Source organism: Diceros bicornis, chromosome 32 (assembly GCF_020826845.1).
Source record: "Diceros bicornis minor isolate mBicDic1 chromosome 32, mDicBic1.mat.cur, whole genome shotgun sequence".
Classification (NCBI taxonomy): Eukaryota; Metazoa; Chordata; class Mammalia; order Perissodactyla; family Rhinocerotidae; genus Diceros; species Diceros bicornis.
The window spans coordinates 182,501-205,000 of record NC_080771.1 but is presented as its reverse complement, the minus strand read 5'-3'; the positions used below and the strand labels follow the sequence as shown (position 1 = coordinate 205,000).

Sequence of the window (22,500 nt, the reverse complement as noted above, 5' to 3'; positions counted from 1 at the left end):
CCGGCACCCCTCGAAAGACAGCCAGCGCCATGCCGCTGGCTCGGCCCGCCGAGATCGCTCAACGCACCCGCGTGCCAGCCCCGGCGACGGAGGACACACGGCGTGCACCCAGCCAGTCAGTCTCCACGCCGCAGGCCGGTGGGACGACGAGGCACCCGCCCCCGCGAGGGGAAACCGGCATGCCTCCCCTACCGACTGGACCCCCGTCTCGCCTCAGACACACCATCGTAGCGGTGACCCGAAGGGGTCGCTGGAAGCGGGAAACGACACCACCGCTCGGCCTCAGGCACCTGACGGACGACCTGGAGCGCTCCAGGGGCACCACCAAGGACCGGGCGACACACACCCACACACCCGGGGGAGCGTGTGGTGCGGCGGCGGCACGGCCCACCCCACCTCGGGGAGGCCCACTCGCCAGACGCGGCCGAGAGGCCACACGGAGTGTCCACTGCGTCACAAAGACCTCGGCCCCACCGACGCCACAAGGCAGAGGGCGGGAGAGCGAGGTCGGGCCGGGTTCCGCACCCCTGCCTTCCACACACCACCGACGGGCGGGGAGGAGAGGCGAGGGGCCCGTGGGCAGAGCGAGAAGAGCGGGCCCGTTTGACACAAACGCCCGTCCCTCGCCTGGCACGGCTTAGGCCCGGCCCAGGAGAGCGCGACATCACCACATCGATCACCGCGGCGCGACACGCCTCACGGAGACAACGACAAGAACAGCGGCAGTCACCGAGGGAGAGACTGCCTCAGCCTCACCGCTTCCCCCCCACCCCCGAGTCGTGCAGCGGCGGGCCACGACCCCAGGAGGTGAACGCCTGACACGCGGTGGCGCGGGAGCCCGAGGCGTGGGGTAGTCGCGACCGCACCGGGGTTGCCTGCGGCGGGGAGCGCACCGGGTAGAGGACCCGCGCCACCTCCCTCGCCGCCCTCGGGTGCTGGAGACCGGAGGCGGCACCGCGGATCGGGACACCTGGGACGCACAGGAGCCGGCGCGCAGGCCCAGCCCAGGCGGGCGGGCTCAAGTGGCAGGGGCAGAACCGGGCCTCCACCCCACGGTCACAGCCCGGAGCCCCGCCACGCGCGTCCAGAGGCCCAACGACTCCCAGGCGACAAACGTCCGGAGACAGCGTGTCAGCACCTATCTGGCAGCGAAAAACGACCATTTCGGGCGAAAGAATGGCCGCACCAGGCGACGGGGCCCACCCACGGATCACGGCGGCACCCCTTGGATCACGGGCCCGGTCACCAGGCCCCCGGCACCACCCCATCGCCACCAGCCCCGGAGCCCCCGCGACCATCTGGTCGACCCCGGAAGTGCGGCGGCAGAGGGGGCGCGGGGGCACGCGGGACCCGCGCCCGGCCGGGTGCACCCTCGCCGTCTCGCCCTCGAGGGCAGGCGGCCGGTCCATCCTCCTCTCCGGGGCAGGACTTGGGGAAAAAAAAAGATTCCTCAGAGGCGCCCCAGGCGACCGGGCCCCACCCGGGCAGGCCGGCGTCCGTCCACGTGCCCCCCTACCCCACCCGGGGCTCCACCTGCCTCTCGAGCCGGTCCCCACCTCCGGACCCAGAGGCTTTCGGAAAACTTGGCGATAGAAATCCAGCGCGACGACCCGGACCCACGCGGTCACGTGTCCGGGACGGGGACGCCCTCTCCCCGGCCCACCCTCGAGGGCGGGGGCCGGTCCGCGCTCTCCTCCGGAGCGGGACTTGAAAAACATCCCTCGGAGTCGCCTCCGACGACCGGGCCGCCACCACGGACGGCCCGGGCCGGTCGGTCCCCACCGCCAGAGCGGGACTCGGAAAACGCGGTGAGAAAAGTCGAGTCCGACGACCCGGAGCCACCCGTGCCCGCGGCCGAGCCGCCGCCGTCTCGCCCTCCACGGGCCTCCCCGCAAGGCCCGGGCCGGTCCCCGACCTCCGGAGCGGCGCGCGAGCAAGAAACCGGTGACACGGAGGGCCCGACGACCCGGGCCGCACGGGGGACGCCAGCCGGGCTCGGGAAGCCCCCCCACCTCGCCGGCCCCGGTCGGTCCCCGAGGGTCGCAGTGGCACCGGCGTCTGCTGGTCGACCCGTCCGGGCGGCCCCGCACACCCGCCGGCCTCGAGGAGCGCGGCGACAGCCACCTCCCCACACTCTCCTGCACGTCCAATCTCCGCCCGGCGGACGACGCGCCCGCGCCCCGGCACGACCGGGACCGATGCCGCCACTGCCAACGGCCTCCCGGAACTCCGCCTCGGTCACCGCGGCCAAGTCACCTCCCTTGCCGAGGTCGCCGGAGCTCCGGAGGACAGAAACGATATAAAAGCGGCCGCCAGGTGGCACCGGACAACCGGCGCGAACGTCAGCGGGACGGATCCGGGTCCCTGGCCGGCCGGGGCGCGCAGCCGGGCCGCCTGGCGGCCCGACCCCGTCCCGACCCACCCCGGGTCCCATCTCCCGGCCCGGCGCGGCCAGGGGGCATCCGCCTCGGGGCTCCCAGCCGGCACGGCGCGACCCCGGCCGCCGGAGAGGGACTCGGAAAACGTGTGTGTTTCGGGCGCTCGCCCGTGAGGGGACGGGGAACATTCCCTCAGAGACGCCAGCAGGGGCGCCGGGACTGCCGGCACCGGCTGGCTTCCCGGGGTGGCCCCGAGCGCTTCCCGGGCGCTTCCCGGGCTCCCGGGAGGACTCAGGGAAACGCGGCGGGCGGGGCACCGCCAAAACGAAACCGGGCGAGTCGTCAGAGGACGACGACGACAGGGGAACGACGGAGCAACTGTCCGCATCCCGTCACTTCCAACCCGCGACGGCTTCCCAAGGCAGGCAGGCAAAGCCCAGAGGCCGCCGGGGAAACGACGGCGACGCCTGACCGCACGGAGGTTGAAGAGACACGAACGTGTCTCCCTCCGCGCGGGCCGCGACACAGTCCCGAGACAGCGCGCGGGGCTGGGGAGCGTGGGTGCAAATGCACCAGTGGCGACCAGAACATCGATGTCAGCGGTCCTTACCGTCGTGACAAGCGAGCAGACCCACAGAAAGTGGTGGGGGGTGGGGGAAGAGACTTCACAGCCATCCGCTCAACAGATCAGGTTCCAGTACGTCCGTACAAGGCCACGCTGCGAGTGTGTGTGTGTGCGTCTGCACGTGCGTGTGTTTGAGATGAGATACCTGTTGAACTGTTCCCTGAAACTAGAAAACGAAGAAAGGTGTAGATCTTTTGCCGGTTAAAAATAATAACATTAATTGTTTCACGAAGAAAGTTGTAGATCTTTTGCCGGTTAAAAATAATAACATTAATTGTTTCACGAAGAAAGTTGTAGATCTTTTGCCGGTTAAAAATAATAACATTAATTGTTTCACAGAACCGGCCAAACCTGCCAAAACTGAATTTTGGCCATCATGCAAAAGCAACCCACGGGAGTAAAAAGATGGCCTCTCCATCAAATGGGAGTAGGGCGACTGAACATCCACAGGCAAGCAAGCAAACACACAAAAGACCCTTGACCGGGCGGGCCTCGTGGCTTAGCGGTTAAGTGTGCGCGCTCCGCTACTGGCGGCCCGGGTTCGGATCCCGGGCGCGCACCGACGCACCGCTTCTCCGGCCATGCTGGGGCCGCATCCCACGTACGGCAACTAGAAGGACGTGCAGCTATGACATACAACTATCCACTGGGGCTTTGGGGGAAAAATAAATAAAGTTATTTTTAAAAAAAACTTTACTTTTTATACCGTCTTTACTGAAAACACCCTTCTTCCTTTTCCTTGAATATGAAGGTGTTTCCCTTATTAATTTTTAGTAGCTTTAGTCACATATACATATTTTTGTGTGTGTGTGAGGAAGATCAGCCCTGAGCTAACATCCATGCCAATCCTCCTCTTTTTGCTGAGGAAGACTGGCCCTGAGCTAACATCCGTGCCCATCTTCCTCCACTTTATGTGGGATGCCGCCACAGCATGGCCTGACAAGCCGTGCGTCGGTGTGCGCCCGGGATCTGAACCCGGGCCGCCAGCAGCGGAGCGGGAGCACTTAACCGCTACGCCACAGGGCCGGCCCCCTAATCACATACATTAATTAGAATTTTTAGGGGACCGCCCAGCCCAGTGACGTAGCAGTTAAGTTCGCATGCTCCACCTCAGTGGCCCAGGGTTCACTGGTTCGGATCCCGGGCTCAGACACACACACCACTCTTAAAGCCGTGCTGAGGTGGCATCCCACATAGAGTCACTAGAAGAATGGACAAGTATGACATACAACTATCTACTGGGGCTTTGGGGAGAAAAGAAAGGAAAATAGGAGGAAGATTGTTAATAGATGTTAGCTCAGGGCCTCAATATGTGTCACAAACATGTGGAAACTAAACAACGGGCTACTGAACAACTGTTGGATCAATGAGGAAATCACAGGAGAAATCAGAAAACGTTGGGCCAGCCATGACGGCCTAGGGGTTACAGTTTGGTGCACTCCACTTCGGCAACCCAGGTTCGGTTCCCAGGCGTGGAACCACGCCACTCCTTGGTCAGTAGTCATGCCGTGGTGGTGGCTCTCGTAGAAGAACTAGAAGGACTTACAACTAGAATAGACAACTATGTATCAGGGCTTTGGGGAGGAAGTAAATAAAAAGAGGAAGATGAGCAACAGATGTTAGCTCAGGGCAAATGTTTCCCAGGCCCCCCCCCAAAAAAAATAGTAATCCCTCACTAGAGTTAAAAAAATATACCTAGAGACAAATCAAAATGAAAACACAACATACCAAAACTTATGGGCTGCAGCAAAAGCAGCGCTAAGAGGGAAATGAATAGAAAAACAGGCCTACCTCAACAAACAAGAAAAATCTCAAATAAACAAGCTTGCCCTATACCTAAAGGAACTAGAAAAAGACCAAACAAAGCCCAAAGTCAGTAGAAGGAAGGAAATAATAAAAATCACAGCAGACATTAATGAAATAGAGACTAAAAAAATACATACATAAAATAGAAAGGAAACTAAGATCCAGTTCTTTGAGAAGATAAACAAAATGGGCAAACCCTCAGCCAGAATCACTGAGAAAAAAAGAGAGAAGACTGAAATAGATAAAATCAGAAAGGAAAGAAGAGAAGTTACAACAGACACCACAGGAATGCAAAGGATTATAAGAGACTGTTATGAAAAGCTATACGCCCACAGACAGGATGATAACCTAGAAGAAATGGATAAGTTCTTAGAATCCTGCGACCTCCCAAAACTGAATCAAGAAGAAAGAGAGAGGGCCCGCCCGGTGACGTAGCGGTTAAGTTCACCCATTCCGCTGTGGTGGCCCAGGTTCCCTGGTTCGGATCCTGGGTGTGGACCTACTCACCGCTCATGAAGCCATGCTGAGGTGGCGTCCCACATAGAAGAGCTACAACTCTACAACTATGATACAGAGCTATGTAGTGGGGCTTTGGGGAGAAAAAAGAGGAAGATTGGCAACAGATGTTATCGCAGGGCCAATCTTCCTCCAGAAGAAGGAGGAGGAGGAGGAGGAGGAGGAGGAGAAGACGAAGAAGAAGAAGAAGAAGAAGAAGAAGAAGAAGAAGAAGAAGAAGAAGAAGAAGAAGAAGAAGAAGAAGAAGAAGAAGAAGAAGAAGAAGAAGAAGAGAGAATCTGAATAGACCAATCACAAGTAAAGAGATTGAAACGGTAATCAAAAACCTCTCAGAAAAGAAAAGTCCAGAGCAAGACAGCTCCCCTGGTGAGTTCTACCAAACATCCAAATAAGACTCAATATCTGCCCTTCTCAAATTCTTCCAAAAAATTAAAGAGGAGGGGAAGCTTCCTAACTCATTCTACGAGGCCAATATTACTCTGACATCCGAACCGGACAAGGACAGCATAGAACAAGAAAAATACAGGCCAATATCACTGATGAACATCGATGCAAAAATCCTCAGGGAAATATTAACGACTCGAATACAACACATCCCAAGGATCATCCACCACGACCCAGCGGGATTTATTCCAGGCATGTGGGGATGGTTCCACGTCCACAAATCAATCAAGGTGAACACACCACGTTAACAAAATGAGGAATAAAAACCACGTGACCATCTCAATAGAGGCAGAGGAAGCATTGGACAAGATCCAACATCCATTTATGATAGAAACTCTCGAGAAAATGGGCATGGAAGGAAAGTACCTCAACAGAATGAAGGCCACACATGGCAAACCCACAGCCCAACCTCATACTCAACGGAGAAAAACTGAAAGCCATTCCTCTGAGAACGTGAACAAGACAAGGATGCCAGCTCTCACCACTCTTATTCGGCATACTCCTGGAAGTCTGAGCCAGATCGATGAGGCAAGAAAAGGAAATAAAAGGGATCCAAGTCGGACAGGCAGAAGTGAAACTCTCACTATTGGCGGGTGACACGATTCTCTATATAGAAAACCCTCAGGAATCCACCGAAAACCTCCTGGAAATAATCAACAAATACAGTCGAGTTGCAAGATACAAATCAACAGACAGAAATCAGTTACATTTCGACACACTAACGACAAACTAGTGGAAAGTGAAGTTGAGAATACACTCCCATTTACAATCACCGCACAAAGAAGAAAATAGCAAGGAACAGACTTTACCGAGGAGGTGAAAGACCTATACGCTGAAAACTATAAGACGTTACTGAGAGAAATCGAAGAAGAAAGAGATGGAAAGATATTCCATGCTCGTGGATTGGAAGAGTAAACATCGTTAACGAGAGGTCCGTTTGTACAGAATTCTCTCATCCTCAACTTCCCGACCTTGCCAATAAGATAAGAACGTCACTCTCCTCCTGGGATAGAGAGGACATCTTCCTCGGGGTGTGTGTGTGGGGGGGAGGGTGGTTGGTTGGTTGGTTGACCGACCTCCTGCTTCCAGGAAGCAAAGAAGGAGGGTCAGTCAGCACTCCATTCTTGCACCTGCTCCCTGATGGGGGTAAGGTTTTGCTCGTTTGTTGTTGTCATCCTCTTTAAAAGCGTCTGTGTGTAGCTCAAAACAATACCCCAGCGTCCTTTCCGTCTCAGTGTTTGACCCGAGGTTTCAGCTTTTGACAGGAGGAGGGACACGTTTTTCTGGGGCACTCATTTTTATGACACGATGGTGTGGGTGAAGAAGGATAAGATGGGCGGGGGTGGGCCCGTGCCTTTTCTTTTCGCACGTGGTGGGGAGACGACTCGGCTCTTGCCAGACGGGATCTCATTTCCCCGTGAACCATCGGGCGGGCTATCAGGGGTAAAGAGGGAGAGCAAAGGTTTGAAGGACGTGGAGAAGATGTGTTCCAGATGCCAGGGTCTCCGGATTTCACCGGAGGCACACGAAAGTCACTGATTTCTGGACCACGTTTACGGCCGATGTCACGCGTAGGTCATTTTGAAACGAGGAGGCTACCGTCTGAGCCAATTTGGATATCGTCTCCAGCTCCCCCGAGCGGTGGAGCTGTGCGAGTCTAAGATGGGGCACATCCAGGGAGAGAATTGTGCCAGGGAAAGGGAGGCAGCAGTAAGTCATCGAGGATAAGGTCTTTAGAGGAGACTGACTCTTCTCAAGTGGATGAGGTAGCAGGAGATTTTTGTTTCATGGGTGTTAGCTATACGGGTTGGGAGGGAGCCGGGGGAGGGGCGGGGGCTTGTGGTGGTGGGGACACGGGTGGTGTTTATGTCCTGGTTAAGGTGAAAACACTCTTCAAGTGGAGATTTTTGTGCAAGGGTCCGGTCTGGCAGGACGGGAGGGTGCGGGTGGGTCCATTTAGCACGAAATCAGAAGAATCTGTAGCAGTAGTCCAGCCTCAGGCCTTTTGAGAAATAGGCAGAGAGGGGAGTTGAGCTTCATTCGTGACGGCAACCGGGACCTCAGGAGTAACAACTTCCATGTAAGAAGTAAAACTAGAACATGCTGTAGGAGGAAGAATTCTAAGAGAAAGAATTGGGGGTACAGGGCCAGCAAAGAGATTTTAAGACTTGACCTCAGAAGCGTGATCCATAAAAAGAAATGGAGACATTGGAAATCATCAAAATTAAACTCCTAGGTTCTGTGAAACACCCTCTTAAGAGGACGAAACGACCAAGGACAGAGTCTGGGGGCAGAAAATCTGTGCAAACCACACCTCTGATTGGAATTTGTAAAGAACCCTCAAAATGCAGTAGCAGTATCTTGGGGAAAAAAAAAATCCAAATACACAATAAACAGAAAGACAGAGCAGGCATCTCACATGGAGAGGAGGAGATAACCGATGAATTTACAAATCTGCACGTGAAAAGATGTGAGCCGTTTCCTGGAGATGCAAATGAGAATCGGAGTGAGATATCCTCGGGACACATTTGTCAGAATGCCTTCGGCAAAATACGAGAACAGTATCAAACTGCTAGCGAGGTCGCGGACGGACAGGCCGAGTCACTCACTCACGCCTCCCTGGTGGTGATGTAAAGTGGCATGGCCACTGCGGAAAACAGCGTGGGGGTTTCCAAGACTCACCAGCAACAACGACAAGAAAAAAACGACGACAGAAAATTGCAACCTCTAAGCCCTCGGAACGTCCTGCCTCCTAAGAGTGTCTTTGTTTAGCTGGGGCCTTGGGTGGTTGAGGGCCCCAGTGTGATTTCTGGCGCGGGGTCGGGGGGGGGGGGGTGGGGGGCGTGGGGGGGTGGGGGGGGCTCGGGCCGTGCGGTCTCAGGTGGAGCTCCAGGAAGTCAGCTTCGTGGAGCCCTGTGAGTCCTTCTGGGGAGGCAGGCATCAAGCTCAAGGGTGCTCTGGAGGACACCACGCCCGAGCGGCCCGAGAACTTTCATGTTCATTCACGAAAAATCCTGGACACGAATGTTCTCAGCAGCTCTGTTCATCACAGCCCCGGATGGGAAACCACACAGATGTCTGATAAATAAATGGCAAGCAATAGGATATCCTGGAGTATATGAGGAAGCCATTTGGTGTAAAACGAATTCAGCCTGACCTTGTTTTTCCAAAAGGGCCAGATGTGGCCTTTGAGCATAGATTGTCTATCTGCTTTAGGCATTTACTAGGCCACAAAGACAAGAATAAATGCCCTTAAGCTAAAGTAACTTCCCCCACATCAGCATTTCCTGGAGGGTAAGCCTCTCTCTCTCTAGGCTAAGGATTGATTGCTGACCCGCTGTGACCACCCAGCTGGGGACCACAGACCTGCTCTCCGCAGTGTTCATCAATTGCTGTGTGAATCGCTGTGCCGGGTAGGCAGGCCCGGCAGGCAGGCCGGGCAATCTCGTGAGTGCTGTAAAAGGGACATTCCAATCCTGTGCGATAGACACTCTGACGGTATATAACCACGCGGTACACCCCACTTCTTTGGCGCCCTTCCTTCCTTGGGGAAGGAAGGCCCTGGGCTATGTGGTCCTCAAATTTGGCTCATAATAAACTCACCCCAATTCTGATTTATAGATTGGTTATGGATTACTTGCGTCAACCTGTCCTTCAACAGTCCCCTCCCTTGCCTATGTCGCCGGAGCTCCGGAGCACAGAAACTATATAAAAGCGGCCGCTAGATGGCACCGGACAATCAGCACAAACGTCCCCGGGAGGGAGGGAGGGAGGGATCCGGAGCGCGGGCCCGCGAGAGTGCACAGCCTCCGCCCACCGCCCCGATCGTGTCCTGGCCCACCTCGGATCATGACTCTCACCCTGGGGCGGCCGGGAGGGCGTCCCGCGAGGCCCCCGGGCGTCCACCTCGGAGGTCCCAGCCGGCACGGCACAACCCCGGGCGCAGAAGGAGGACTTGGAAAGCTGAGGGGGAGGGGCAGTTGCTGGGAAGGAGACAGACTCCCCACACCACTCCCGGGCCGGGCCTGGGCCGGGCCGGGCCGGCTGGCTGATGCAGACGTGGAAAATTCCCTCGGAGACACCAGCAGGGGGGCTGGGGCTGCCGGCACCTGCTTCCCGGAGTGGCCTGAGTGCTTCCCTGGCTCCCGGGAGGGCTTCGGAAAACGTGGCGGGCGGGGACTGTCAAACCGAAACCACGCAGGCCTCGTCAGAGGACGACAACAATGACAGAGGAAGAACGGAGGAATTGTTTGTACCCTGTCACTTCCAGGCCACAAGGTCTTTCTAAGGCGGACAGACAAATCCCAGAGGCCACTGAGGAAATGACTGATACACTTGACCACAGCAAAGTTTAAAAGACAAAATGTGTCTCTGCACGGGCCACAAAAAAAGGTCCAAAGACAACACACAGGGGTGGGGAGCATGGGTGCAAATGCATGAGTGAGTGGGGATAAGAATACTGATTTCAGCAGTCCTTACCATCACGACAGACAAGCAAACCCACAAAAATGGTAGGGGGTAGGAGGCAGAGACTTCACAGCCATCCACTCAAGAAATCAAGTTCCAGTACATCCGTACAAGGCCACGCTGAGAGTGCGTGCGTGTGTGTGTGTGTGTGTGTGTGTGTGTGTGTGTGTGTTTGAAATGAGGTAAATGTTGACGTTGAACCGTTCCATGAAAGTACAAAAAAATATTTGTAGATCTTCTGCCATTAAATTTTTTTTTTTAACAGTGCACTTATTTCCCTCAAAAAAGAAAGGAAAAGAAGATTATGAAAGGCAAACAGAGGGGCCGGCCAGGTGTCGTAGCGGTGATGTTCACACACTCTGCTTCAGCGGCCCAGGGTTCACCCGTTTGGATCCTGGGCACAGACAGACCTACTCAGCGATCATCAAGCCACGCTGAGGCAGTGTCCCACATAGAGCAACTAAAAGGAGGTATAACTATGACATACATACAACTATCTACTGGGGCTCCGGGGAGAAAAAAAGAGAGGAAAAAAGGAGGAAGGTTGGTAATAGATGTTAGCTCAGGGCCTCAGTACGCGTCACAAACATGTGGAAACTAAACAACGGGCTACTGAACAGCTATTGGATCAATGGAGAAATCAAAAAAATATCGGGCCAGCTCTGATGGCCTAGGGGTTAAAGTTTGGTGCGCTCCACTTCGGCAGGCAGCTCAGGTTCCGTTCCCAGGCGTGGAACCACGCCGCTTCTCAGTCAGTAGTCACGCTGCGGTGGTGGGCTCACACAGAAGAACTAGAAGGACTTACAACTAGAATATATGTGGCAGGGCTTTGGGGAGAAAAAAAATAAAAAGAGGAAGATTGGCAACAGATGTCAGCTCAGGGCCTACCCCGCCCCCCCGCCAAAAAAAGAAAATTAAAGATTAAAAAAACATTTGAAAAGGCAAACAGAGAGAGTAAAACGGGTAAAAAGCCAAAACCTTAGTCCTCTGCATACAGAGGCCTCTTCCTTTTTGAGCCTAGGAAAGTATTTTGACTAAACATAGAATTCCTGTCCTTGGTGTAGATTCACTCAAAGGTAAAGCAAAACCTGATACAATTTCCTTAACAAGAGCAGACTGGAAGTTAGAGAAGACTATGCTTTTAAGAAAGAGGAAACCAAATTCTAATTTTGCACCAGCTTACTTCTGATACTAAAACTCAGTTACCGAATCAAATCCATCTCCATCTTAACCAACTTGACCACACACAAAACTTTTTCCTCAGAGTTGTTTTTTCCCCACACACTTTTCACAGGCTTTTTAAAGAAACAAGAATGGCTATTTTTTATACCGTCTTCACTGAAAACATCCATCTTCCTTTCCATGAAGACAAAGACGTTTCCCTTATTAATTGTTAGTAGCTTCAGTCACATATATTAGTTAGAACTTTTAGAGGCTGGCCCAGTGGCGTAGCGGTTAAGTTTGCGTGCTCCGCCTCAGCTGCCGGGGGTCCACCGGTTCAGATCTTGGGCTCGGGCCTACGCACAGCTCATCAAGCCATGCTGAGGCGGCATCTCACATAGAGCAACTGGAAGGACGTACAACTATGACATACAACGATCTACTGCGGCTCTGGGGAGGAAAAAAATAAAAGGAAAAAAGGAGGAAGATGGGCAATAGATGTTAGCTCAGGGCCGATGTCCCAGATAATTTAATTAATTGATTGATCGATTGATTGATGGCTTCATTAAAGAATTTATAACGCCTAGAAACCTTAATTTTTAGTGAGAACTAAGAGGTAAGCAACTGTGAACTGTTTTGTCCGTTAGCATTTTGTGGCTTGGCAAATCCTATGAACACTTTATAATTTTTAGAAACATGTCATTTCATAGCATACTCTTCATAAAGCACAAGACATGTTTATTAATAGTCCCAAACATCTTTTAGTTTCTCTGTCCTCAGAAGCCAACAGTGGATAAACCTATATTTAGTCGTTAAGGTCTAATATTTTATCCTATTTGGAAACGATCTAGCTATTCAATTAATGTTTTTTTTTAAAGATTTTACTTATTTATTTTTCCCCCAACGCCCCAGTAGCTAGCTGTCTGTCATAGCTGCACATCCTCCTAGTTGCTGTATGTGGGACCCGGCCTCAGCGTGGCCGGAGAAGCGGTGCGTCGGTGCGATCCCGGGATCCGAACCCGGGCCGCCAGCAGCGGAGCGCGCGCACTTAACCGCTAAGCCGCGGGGCTGGCCCTTCAATTAATGTTTTATCCCTTAATTTCACGTAGCCAAACATCCAGGTTTCAAGCTACCAAAGAGATCTTGGAAGTTGTTTTAAGTACACATGCCAGGGCCGGCCCCGTGGCTTAGCGGTTAAGTGCGCGCGCTCCGCTGCTGGCGGCCCGGGTTCGGATCCCGGGCGCGCACCGACGCACCGCTTCTCCGGCCACGCTGAGGCCACGTCCCACATACAGCAACTAGAAGGATGTGCAGCTGTGACAGACAACTATCTACTGGGGCTTTGGGTGAAAAAAAAAGGAGGAGGATTGGCACTAGATGTTAGCTCAGAGCCGGTCTTCCTCAGTAAAAAAAAAAAAAAAAAAAAAAAAAAAAGAGGAAGACAAGCATGGATGTTAGCTCAGGGCTGATCTTCCTCACACACACACACACACACACACACAAAATAAGTACACATGCAATAAAATGTAACTCCTGCTAAAAGTTTATCAGAGTGACGTCAGCATCATGGTGGCATGAGTTGTTCCCTTCGCCTCTCCCCTCTAAGGTACAACCAAACAGACGTCTACTGACCGACACAGGGATTCCCTACACAGCACAACAAGATGCTGAGAGATCCATGCGGCTGTAGGGGAGGAAGGCAAACCCTCTACCGTCTTTAGGTCCTTCTGGCTGGGCTACAAATTAAATCGACACGAGATGGAGTAACAGGAGAAAATCAAACAAAGCTTTAGAACGTGTATACACGGGAGAGACTCAGGAAAAGGGAACAACTCACCAACACGGCCGAGCTGCCAGTTTAAATATTATCTTCAGCTTTAGCTTTTTAGACAGAGGAGGACCTTGGGGGTAGTGGTTTGGGATTTCAAAGAGGAGGAAGGCAATTTACACGGCGTTGGAAACGTAAATGGGCCAACTACAGACAAGGTGAGCTGAGACACATGTTTTACATGACATTAAAGTTATGTGATGGCATTAGTCCATCCCTGGAATAGCCCCTTCTATTTTAAATTCTTTTAGGCAGTTGGGGGGAGGTCAGAGTTCCTTTCAGAGTCTTTTGTTCTTAAAAACAATCAAGCCAAAGAGACACATTTTGGGTTGGCCCAGTCTGATCCCCCACACAGCTATACATCTGAAGGTGGGTGGACCGGACCCTCGGGAAGCCCTGGAACTAGGGAAGCGGCCCCTTCCTCCTGACGGTGGCGACGATGCAGGACATGGGTCCTCAAGCTGCAGCCAGCGTGACTGTGAGTGGAGGCAGGGGCAGCCCAGCCTGCGTGCAAACACTCACGGAGTGGCAGATGCCTGGCCTGTGAGAGCACCCACCGAGCGGTGGCAGTCCTGCCCGCATGAACTTGGAGTGGCCCGACCGGCACAACTGTGAGCAGATGGGGCAGGAACAGAAAAAACAGCCCCCTGTCACCCCCGCCCCCGCCGTGGCAGGTGGAGTCTGTGGCCAGAAGCATTAGAAGCCACAGCAGAAGCGGTGACCCAACCCCGCTTCACCAGCCGGGGGGGGCCGCATATGAGTCCCTGGGTCCCTGGGCTCCCACCAGTGACGGCACACCTGTGAACCCAGCACCCCTGGCAGCAGTGCAACCGGCACCCCAAGACAACCTGGGAACAGCAGTGCAGGTGGTGCACGGGACAGCAGTGTGTGAGCCCACGGAGAGCCAGTGGAGGAACACAAGACCCGGGCAATCAGAACCAAAGTAACTGAAGCCTGACCCAAATAAGAGAAGGCCGTGACTACCACAAATGTGCCCCAGCAGAGGATCCATTCATCAAACAGCATGAAGATCGACAGTACAGTAACACAGCAGAACAGAAGGAAAATGACAACTCTCCAGAAACCAAACCCGAAGTCACAGACGATGACCATCTGACAGAGAACTCAAGACAGCTGCCCTAGGGGGCGGCCCCGTGGCTTAGCGGTGAAGTGCATGCGCTCCGCTACCGGTGGCCCGGGTTCGGGTCCGGGCGCGTACCGACGCATCGCCTGTCCAGCCATGCTGAGGCGGCGTCCCACATACAGCAACTAGAAGGGTGTGCAACTATGACACACAACTGCGTCCTGGGGATTTGGGGAGAAAAAGGGGGGGAAAAAAGGAGGAGGATTGGCAACAGATGTCAGCTCAGGGCCGGTCTTCCTCAGAACAAAAAAAAAGAGGAGGATTGGCATGAATGTCAGCTCAGTGCCGATCTTCCTCACACACACACACACACACACACACACACACACACACACACAGAGAAAACAACTGTCATAGAGAAACTCAACGAGTTACATAAAAACTCAGACAGAAGGACAGTTCGAGGAGCTCAAGAATAAAATTAACGAACAGAAGGAATACTTCAACAAAGAGATTGGAGCTCTAATAGAAAAACCAAACAGAAACTCTAGATATGAAGGACACAAATAGTGAGATTAAAAAATAAGGTTAAAGGCATTAAAAAAAAAAAAAAAAAAGAGCAGACCCTATGGAGGAGAGAATTAGTGAGGTCTACGATAGAAGCCTAGAAATGCTCCAGGTAGAGGAGGAGAGAGAACTAAGATTTTTAAAAAACCACGAAATTCTTTGAGAAATATCCAGCTCGATTAGGAAAAGTAACATAAGGCTTATAATCTCCCAGAGGGAGGAGAAGACAGGGAGAAAGGAGCAGAGAGCTTCTTCAAAGAAATGATTGCTGAGAACTTCCCAAACCTGGGGAAGGAACTGGACCTGCAAGTGCTGTGCGAGTCTAAGATGGGGCACATCCAGGGAGAGAATTGTGCCAGGGAAAGGGAGGCAGCAGTAAGTCATTGAGGATAAGGTCTTTAGAGGAGAGCGACTCTTCTCAAGTGGATGAGGTAGAAGGAGACCGGCTGGATTTGTGTGTGTGTGTGTGTGTGTGTGTGTGTGTGTGCGTGCGTGTGTGTGTGCGTGTGTGTGTGCGTGTGAGGAAGATCAGCCCTGAGCTAACATCCACGCTAATCCTCCTCTCTTTGCTGAGGAAGACCGGCTCTGAGCTAACATCTATATTGCCAATCCTCCTCTTCTTTTTCCCCAGAGCCCCAGTAGATGGCTGTATGTCACAGTTGCACATCCCTCCAGTTGCTCTATGTGGGTGTGGGAGATCAAGATTTGGCCACCCTGAAATATATCTCTTTACCTTTTTTTTTTTTTTTACTTTGAGAATTTTCAAAGGGCCCTGGAACTTCTCAAAGACATTTGCTCTCTTCCTATAAGGAGGAAGATACTAAACTTATTAGGCTTATTCAGTATGTTAAATTACATGGAAAGCATTGTCAGACAAGTGACGATAAGCCTGCTCAGGTGCTATTATGTGGGTAAATGTTATTCATATAGGTGTTTTAAAATTGTATAACGTTACTGAAATGCTGATCTGTCCTGATTATCAGTCATAATTCTGGTTATTATTATTTTAAAGTGTTGTATGTCACAAAATTAACCAAATTTCTTTGTCAATTGCCATTTTGAGGTCTTGTTGTTTACAGACTTATTTCTTTGCTCTAATGCTTTTGCAAAATATGTTTCAACTTCAGAAAAATTCATGGAAAGGACTCTGATATTTACACTGGAATACAGGTTTCTGACAAACTTTCTGATCACGAAAATGAACGTGGTAAGAAATTACAGAAATCTGATGGAGAAACCGACTTCATGAAGCTGCTAACAAAAAGGTTGGGATCAAGAATGGATTACACAGGACTGAATCAACTGATAAGGATAATTATAATTTCTATGATTTTTCATTTGAAGTGTTGCTGAATTTTCAATGTTTTGTTTTTTCAGATTTAAGGAAAACTTTTTCTCTTTTCTCCTGAGCTAGCTATGATTTATAGCAATTTGGTAAATGATATTTTTGTCAGTAAAATTGAAATATTTATCTTTTTCTCTCTATCTGATCCCTCAAATTTGGAAACTCTTAGTGAGTGAGTATTGTTGTTTTCATGGCAATATAGTTACTTGCATAAGTTCAATAAGAATCTGTTCTCCTTATCACAGGACACAATTGGAAACACTGGTTATGTTACCAAGGTTGTAACTGGAACATCATATTTGCGATATCACCCTGCAGCTTCTGAGGAATGAAGATTTGACTTTATGGAATAAAGCCACATGGAAATATTGGCCTGGTACCTTATGTTCCAAGCAGCACTTACCAGGATAAGTCAAGAATGTCACTTATCTGTCAGGTACAAGGAACCTCGAAATATTTGGGGGGAACCTCAGAAGAGAGGAATTCACCCAAATCTATGGGTATTGCAGACAAAGTCTGATGACAAAATCCTTGGCTTTGCTTTCCTGGCCTCGAGAGACCTTTAAAGTTCAATGTGAGATTCCTTATCAAAAGTTCCAGCAAAGCAGATTTAAAAGAGCCTATGTGATCAACTACTATTCTTGCTGTACTTATGTAAATAATTGGGCCAACTCTATTGGAACTAGACTTATTTTGCAAACTAGTTTTAATTTTGCTATCTTAATAAAAATGAGGGTGATTTTAGAGAGAAAAATTATATTTCGGTAAAAACTATTTCAGTATAAATTTGCGGATATTAGATCCTAGTTTTGTTGTCTTTTGAGGTTTTTGTCTTATATCTGTTGACTGGACTGGATCCTGATTTCTTCTAGTCTCCTGAAACATCTGGCGACAGATGTCCAAACTAACGTTTTTGATTTTTTTTCCATCATTTTCATTGGAAATCGCTGAAAACTAAACCTGCCCTTTTTCCTGAAGACTTACAAACTGAAGCCGATGGACTGGACTTGATATAAACTTAAGAGATGACCTGACGACACCATCAGAGACATTTTAAACTGCAAAAGATACTTGGACGCTGACATCTGAAATGCTTCTTCACTGGCTGTCCTCCGAACTCAAAAACACGTTTCCAATCGGCTCCAACCATTAACCTTGTTTCTCTTTTGTTTCCATAGAAATGCTTCTATTAAATACTTGATTGCTTGCTTCCACAATATAGGCGTCACCTCGAGAGCCCACCTGCATCACCACCTTCTGAAATGAACTTAATTGAACCGACCTATTATCAGGACTAAGAAACGTGTTCAGTGAGATGAAACAATCTACCAACTCAGCTTCTGGACTATGAAACTTCTGTAAGTTTCAAAAGGACTGTGAAACTTTTAGTTTCAGAGGCGGGACTGTGGGAGATCAAGATTTGGCCACCCTGAAATATATCTCTTTACCTTGATTGTTTTCTCTGAGGGACATTTGACCTCCCCCACTAACTGCCTAAAGAATTCGACATGGTGGCTCCTTCCTGGAACAGATCTTCTATCATGATGGCTGTAATGATCATGTAAAATAGATGTTACAATGGGAGGGGCACCAAGCCCCTTTTATCCCAAAACTCTAACTCTCCCTGACCACATTCTCTACAGCTGACCCCGAAAAGAATGGTCCTCCTGCCCTCTGAAGTCCCAGGCCACTACCCACCCCCAACACGCTCCTCGCCTTTAGCTGCAATACTTAGGCAAGCAGCTTAGACAGAGGGACGAGTTGCTCATTTCTGAGTTTCTCCCATGTATACATGTTCTTAAACTTGGTATTATTTTCTCCTGCTAACCTGTCTCGTCGATTATTTGGCCAGCCATAAGAACCTTAAGGGAAAGGGCAGAGGGAGATTCTCCCTCTTCCCCCGACATGGGACACGGCCTCAGCGTGGCCGGAGAAGCGGTGCGTCGGCGCGCGCCCGGGATCCGAACCGGGGCCGCCAGCAGCGGAGCGCGCGCACATAACCGCTAAGCCACGGGGCCGGCCCTGACCAGCTGGAGTTTTGTTTCGTGTGTGTTAGCTATTGAGGCGGGGGAGCGGCAAGGAGGGAGAGGGGTGGTGGGGGTGGGGGTGGGGGTGGTGTGTCTGCTCTGGGTGAGGCGAGAAAACTCCCCAAGTGGAGATTTTTGTAGAAGGGTCCGGTCCGGCAGGACGGGAGGGTGCGCGTGGGTCCATTTAGCGAGCAATCAGAAGAATCTGTAGTCGCTGAGACTCAGGCCTCTTGGGAAAGAAGCAGAGAGAGGAGTTGAGCTTTGTTCCTCAGAGCAACTGGCGCCTCACGGGTAACCACAGAAGGTTCCCAGAACAAATGAAGTTGCGGGAGCCAGCGTGCCCTGTGTGCTGCTCTCAGCCCGAAGGCGGGCAGGCGGGCAGCTGCTCCCGTCCTGCACTCTCCCACGGTCCGGGTCCCGCCCCCAGCCCCACTCGCACCCACAGGGGAGGGCGGCCCCGGAACAAGTCTCCTCTCATCCACCATCATCTCGCCACCCTGACGGCTTTGCCCGAGATACCAACTCGGCTGTACCCACGCCCATGCGGGATTTTCCTTCGGACGAGGGGCCCGGGTTCACCACGGAGGATGAAACCCCTAGCCTTCCGTTGCCAAGTGGGTGGGACTCGCCAGCCAGGGGGGGGGGGAAGGGAGGTCAGGCCCATTCACTCCAATGGGCCTCACGGAATGGTTTCATTGAAATGCAGAAAGCTCTGCGGTCAAGTCGGAGCCTTTCACTTCGCCTCGGGCGTCTCTCCACTGAATGGCTCTCTTCAACTCCCCCACCCTTAGGCTGCAGCTTCCAAACTGCAGGGAGAGAGGGAGGGAGCATGGATGTCTGAGAAGCGCGACTCCTCTGGGACAGAAAGAGCACCCCCCCCGCCCCCGCTTTCCCTAACCCGCTAAACCACTTGAGAATCAGGGCCGTGGGGACTGACGTCCCGGTTTACGTCTTCCTCACTGCGTGGCGCGTGGCACGGGGCGGGGGCGGGATGGGGAGCCGAATCAAAGGGGGACACCAAACAGATAATCTCGGTGTGTCGGAGTTCACGGGACAAACGCGGGCTTGGAGTCCCGAGGGCCGGGAGAGGCCTGGCAGGGGATGGTTTGACTCATCCACCCTGGGTTACGGGCCCAGCAAGCAAACTCCTAACTGGCGACGCTCTGCTCTAGGTGCAGGTTTTGATCATTCGTCTTCAAGTCCGCTGGATCGGTCTGTCCTCCCTCTCCCACCTGCTTCCCGCGGGAGGTCCTCAGTCTCGTGCCGCATACCCACTGGCGATTTCACGCATCGCCTCCTCACCCTTAAGAAGAGGAAGGATGATGGACAAACATGAAGGAACCCCCACCGACAGCACCTCCGAGTGAACGGGGGGGGGGGAGGGGCTCTCTCTCAGTGGGCGAACGGTGACTCCAAGTCGTGATCCCGAGATTTGACTTTAAAAATCAAATAACCCTGGAACAGTGAACTCGACGAGGAGGATGTGAACGTACCTCGTGCCACTGCCGTACGATTATGAAGGGTGAAAAGGCTAGGTTGTAAGTGCTGTCCATCTTGAAGCACCATTTTAAAGAACAGAACAATAAACACCCTCTCTCCTTGACCCGGAGCAGGGGATTGCCTGCGTCTGTCAGAGAGGGTCACGTCACCTGCACCGTGACCCACCAGGGTTCAGCCATTTGAAATCGGTCCTTCCTCTCGAGGTGACTAAAACTCGCCAATGACAGCAGGTTGTAGGCGCTGTCATTCCCGTCAAGGAAAGGCAGGGAGAATTTCAGCGTTTCAAAGCATACCCTGTCCCCCTTTCACAGCAAGTACCAGCTGAATTATGTGTAATTTCTGAATCGGCTTTCTCCCGGAGTCACTTCACTTCTCTCTCTTGGTGGTGGTGGTGGGGGGGGGAGGGCAGGGCGCGCCGTGGGGGGGAGGCGGGGCGGCACTTGGAACCAGCGCAGAGCAGCTAAGGCTGTTGCCAAATCTTTCTGTCGGTGCCCACGCATGCAGACTGTGTGTGACCCGAAGGATGTACAGCATCCCACTGAGGGGTGAGGGTGGGGGAGTTTCCGGTGTGTAAGCCTGCGTTCAGCAGGCATAGGGGAGGAGAAACGATGTTCCCGCCGCTATCCCCCTTCTGAGTCCTTGGCTGAGCCCACCCCGGCCCGGTAACAAAAAGACAGATCCAGAAGAGAACGACAGAGAGATTAGGAACGCGTGCAAGGGCACGTCACTCGGGGAGAAGCCTAAAGCGGAAGTCACTCGAAGTGGCGGCTCTGACTGAATTCCAGCTCCTAGAGCACGTCACACCACGGACAATCCAGTTGTAGCGAAATGACAGGAGAAAGGAAAGCGGCTCTAGGCTTCCGAGGCCAGCCACCTGTGGGAAGGTCAATCAAGAGATGGGAGGAGTCAAGGTTTTGTTTGAAACAGAGTCCTCCGGGCTAGCGTCTGGGCTGACAAGCGTCCTCCTGGTTCAGGGAGGGCACCTTTCCCGTGGGAGCTTCATCTCCCGATTTCAGGTCAGGACGACAAGGGAGAGGTCCCGTGCCCTTCTCGCGCCCGCTGTTTCTCAAGGCCAGGGCCTCGAATTCCAAAGAACCCATGTGCCAGAGCGGGTCGATGTGGGGGCAACCTATTCCGGCTCCCTGACTTCACAGGGAAGACTGCTCTCTCCTCATTCTAGGGAAAGCTCCCAAACCACCGTCACCCAGTACGGTCCACCTACACCAACCGTCCCTCCCTCCTTTCGAAATAATTTCTGCAGTGGCAGAAGGACGGACATGCCACACACGCCCCCCAGTCCACCTTCACCTCCACCCCCACCGTCTGCTTCCTTGAGGGCCGAAAGCGCTGCGTCCGAGAACGAGAACGGAACGGGACTCGGAAACATTCTAAAGGGATGACTCGGGCCTGCCTGTTGAAAAAAGCACCCTGCCGTTAATCTGATTGGTCTTTCCCCGGGGTGAGTGTGTGTGTGGGGGGAGGGGGCGTTGTTAATTTTGAGGTGATGCGAATGTCCTGGAAATAAATACATATTGGTGACGGCTGTGCCACTGTGTGAATAGACTCCCAAGGCCCACCGGCTGGTGCACTTTTTAAAGGCTTGATTTTACAGGACGTGACCTCAATTTTCAGAGTGATGAAAATTAGGTAGGTGGGTCGGTCTGCAGGTAGTCGGCTGGTCGGTGGGTCTCCCTACCTTTATCACATACACACATAAAGGGAAGAGACAGACAGACGGAGACGGAGACAGCTAGTTCGTTATCGACACTGGGCACAGACATTCATCTGAGTGCTCTTACCCGTTCCCCAAGCTAATAACGTCTGTGTAGATCAAGATCACCCACATAGGAGAACCAGAACCACTTCCCAACAAGCAAGAGGGTCGGTGGGCCTCCACCTCCACCTGCACCTCCACCTCCACCACTGGCATTTGGCAGAGGAGTGGGAAAGCCGGATGGTGGCAAAAAAAGGAAGGCCCATCCCGACGAGAGGTGTTTGGCGTGTGGAAAAGCTGGAGGCGGGCTGACTAGAAGAAGGGCGTCCTATGTAACGGGGGGGGGGGGGGGGGGGGGGAGCAGATTTGCTTTCCTCTTTGCTCCCAAGTTGGGTGGGAGGGAGAGGTCCTAAGTCAGGGGCCCAAATGAGGACAGCCGTCAGTTGAGTGGTGACCCTGAATCTCTGAGCGTTTTGGGCCCATCGCCGCGGAGGTGTGCTTTGGGCTTTGCAGCCCGAAAGCCCTCCTCCTGTGAGTTTTCCGCCGGACGCCTTTTGTGGAAAGAGAAACTCGATTGTGCTGCCTGCCTGCCTCCGTCCCTGCCAGCCTCCCTTCTTTCCTCCTGCTCCGTTCCCTCCCCCCTCCTCGCTCTAGCTCTCTGAATACAAAGTAAGGACAGTAATTGTTTTTTTCTGTTTTGACATTTTTTACTTACTTACTTACTTACCTTTTTATTTATTTATTTATTTATTTATTTATTTATTTATTTATTTACTTATTTATTTATTTGTTTGTTTGTTTGTTTGTTTGTTTGTTTGTTTATTTATTTATTTATTTATTTCCCCCAAAGCCCCAGTAGATAGCTGTACGTCCTAGTTGCACATCCTTCTAGTTGCTGTACGTGGGACGCGGCCTCAGCGTGGCCGGAGAAGCGGTGCGTCGGTGCGCGCCGGCGATCCGAAACCTGGCCGCCAGCATCGTAGCGCGCGCACTTCACCGCTGAGCCACGGGGCCCGCGCAAGGAAAGGACAGCCATTG

The 22,500-nt window shown here is 52.4% G+C and overlaps 1 protein-coding gene across 1 annotated transcript in view; it reads left to right on the top strand.

Annotated features, from left to right (window-relative positions):
• The first annotated feature begins 29 nt into the window (after positions 1 to 29).
• LOC131395918 (collagen alpha-1(III) chain-like) overlaps positions 30 to 22,500 on the top strand; it is a 30,650-nt gene continuing 8,179 nt past the window's right edge. The window contains exons 1-3 of the mRNA XM_058527693.1: positions 30 to 369; positions 889 to 1,944; positions 2,039 to 3,021. Coding sequence (XP_058383676.1) covers positions 30 to 369; positions 889 to 1,944; positions 2,039 to 3,021 — 2,379 coding nt within the window. The remainder of the gene's footprint in view (positions 370 to 888; positions 1,945 to 2,038; positions 3,022 to 22,500) is intronic.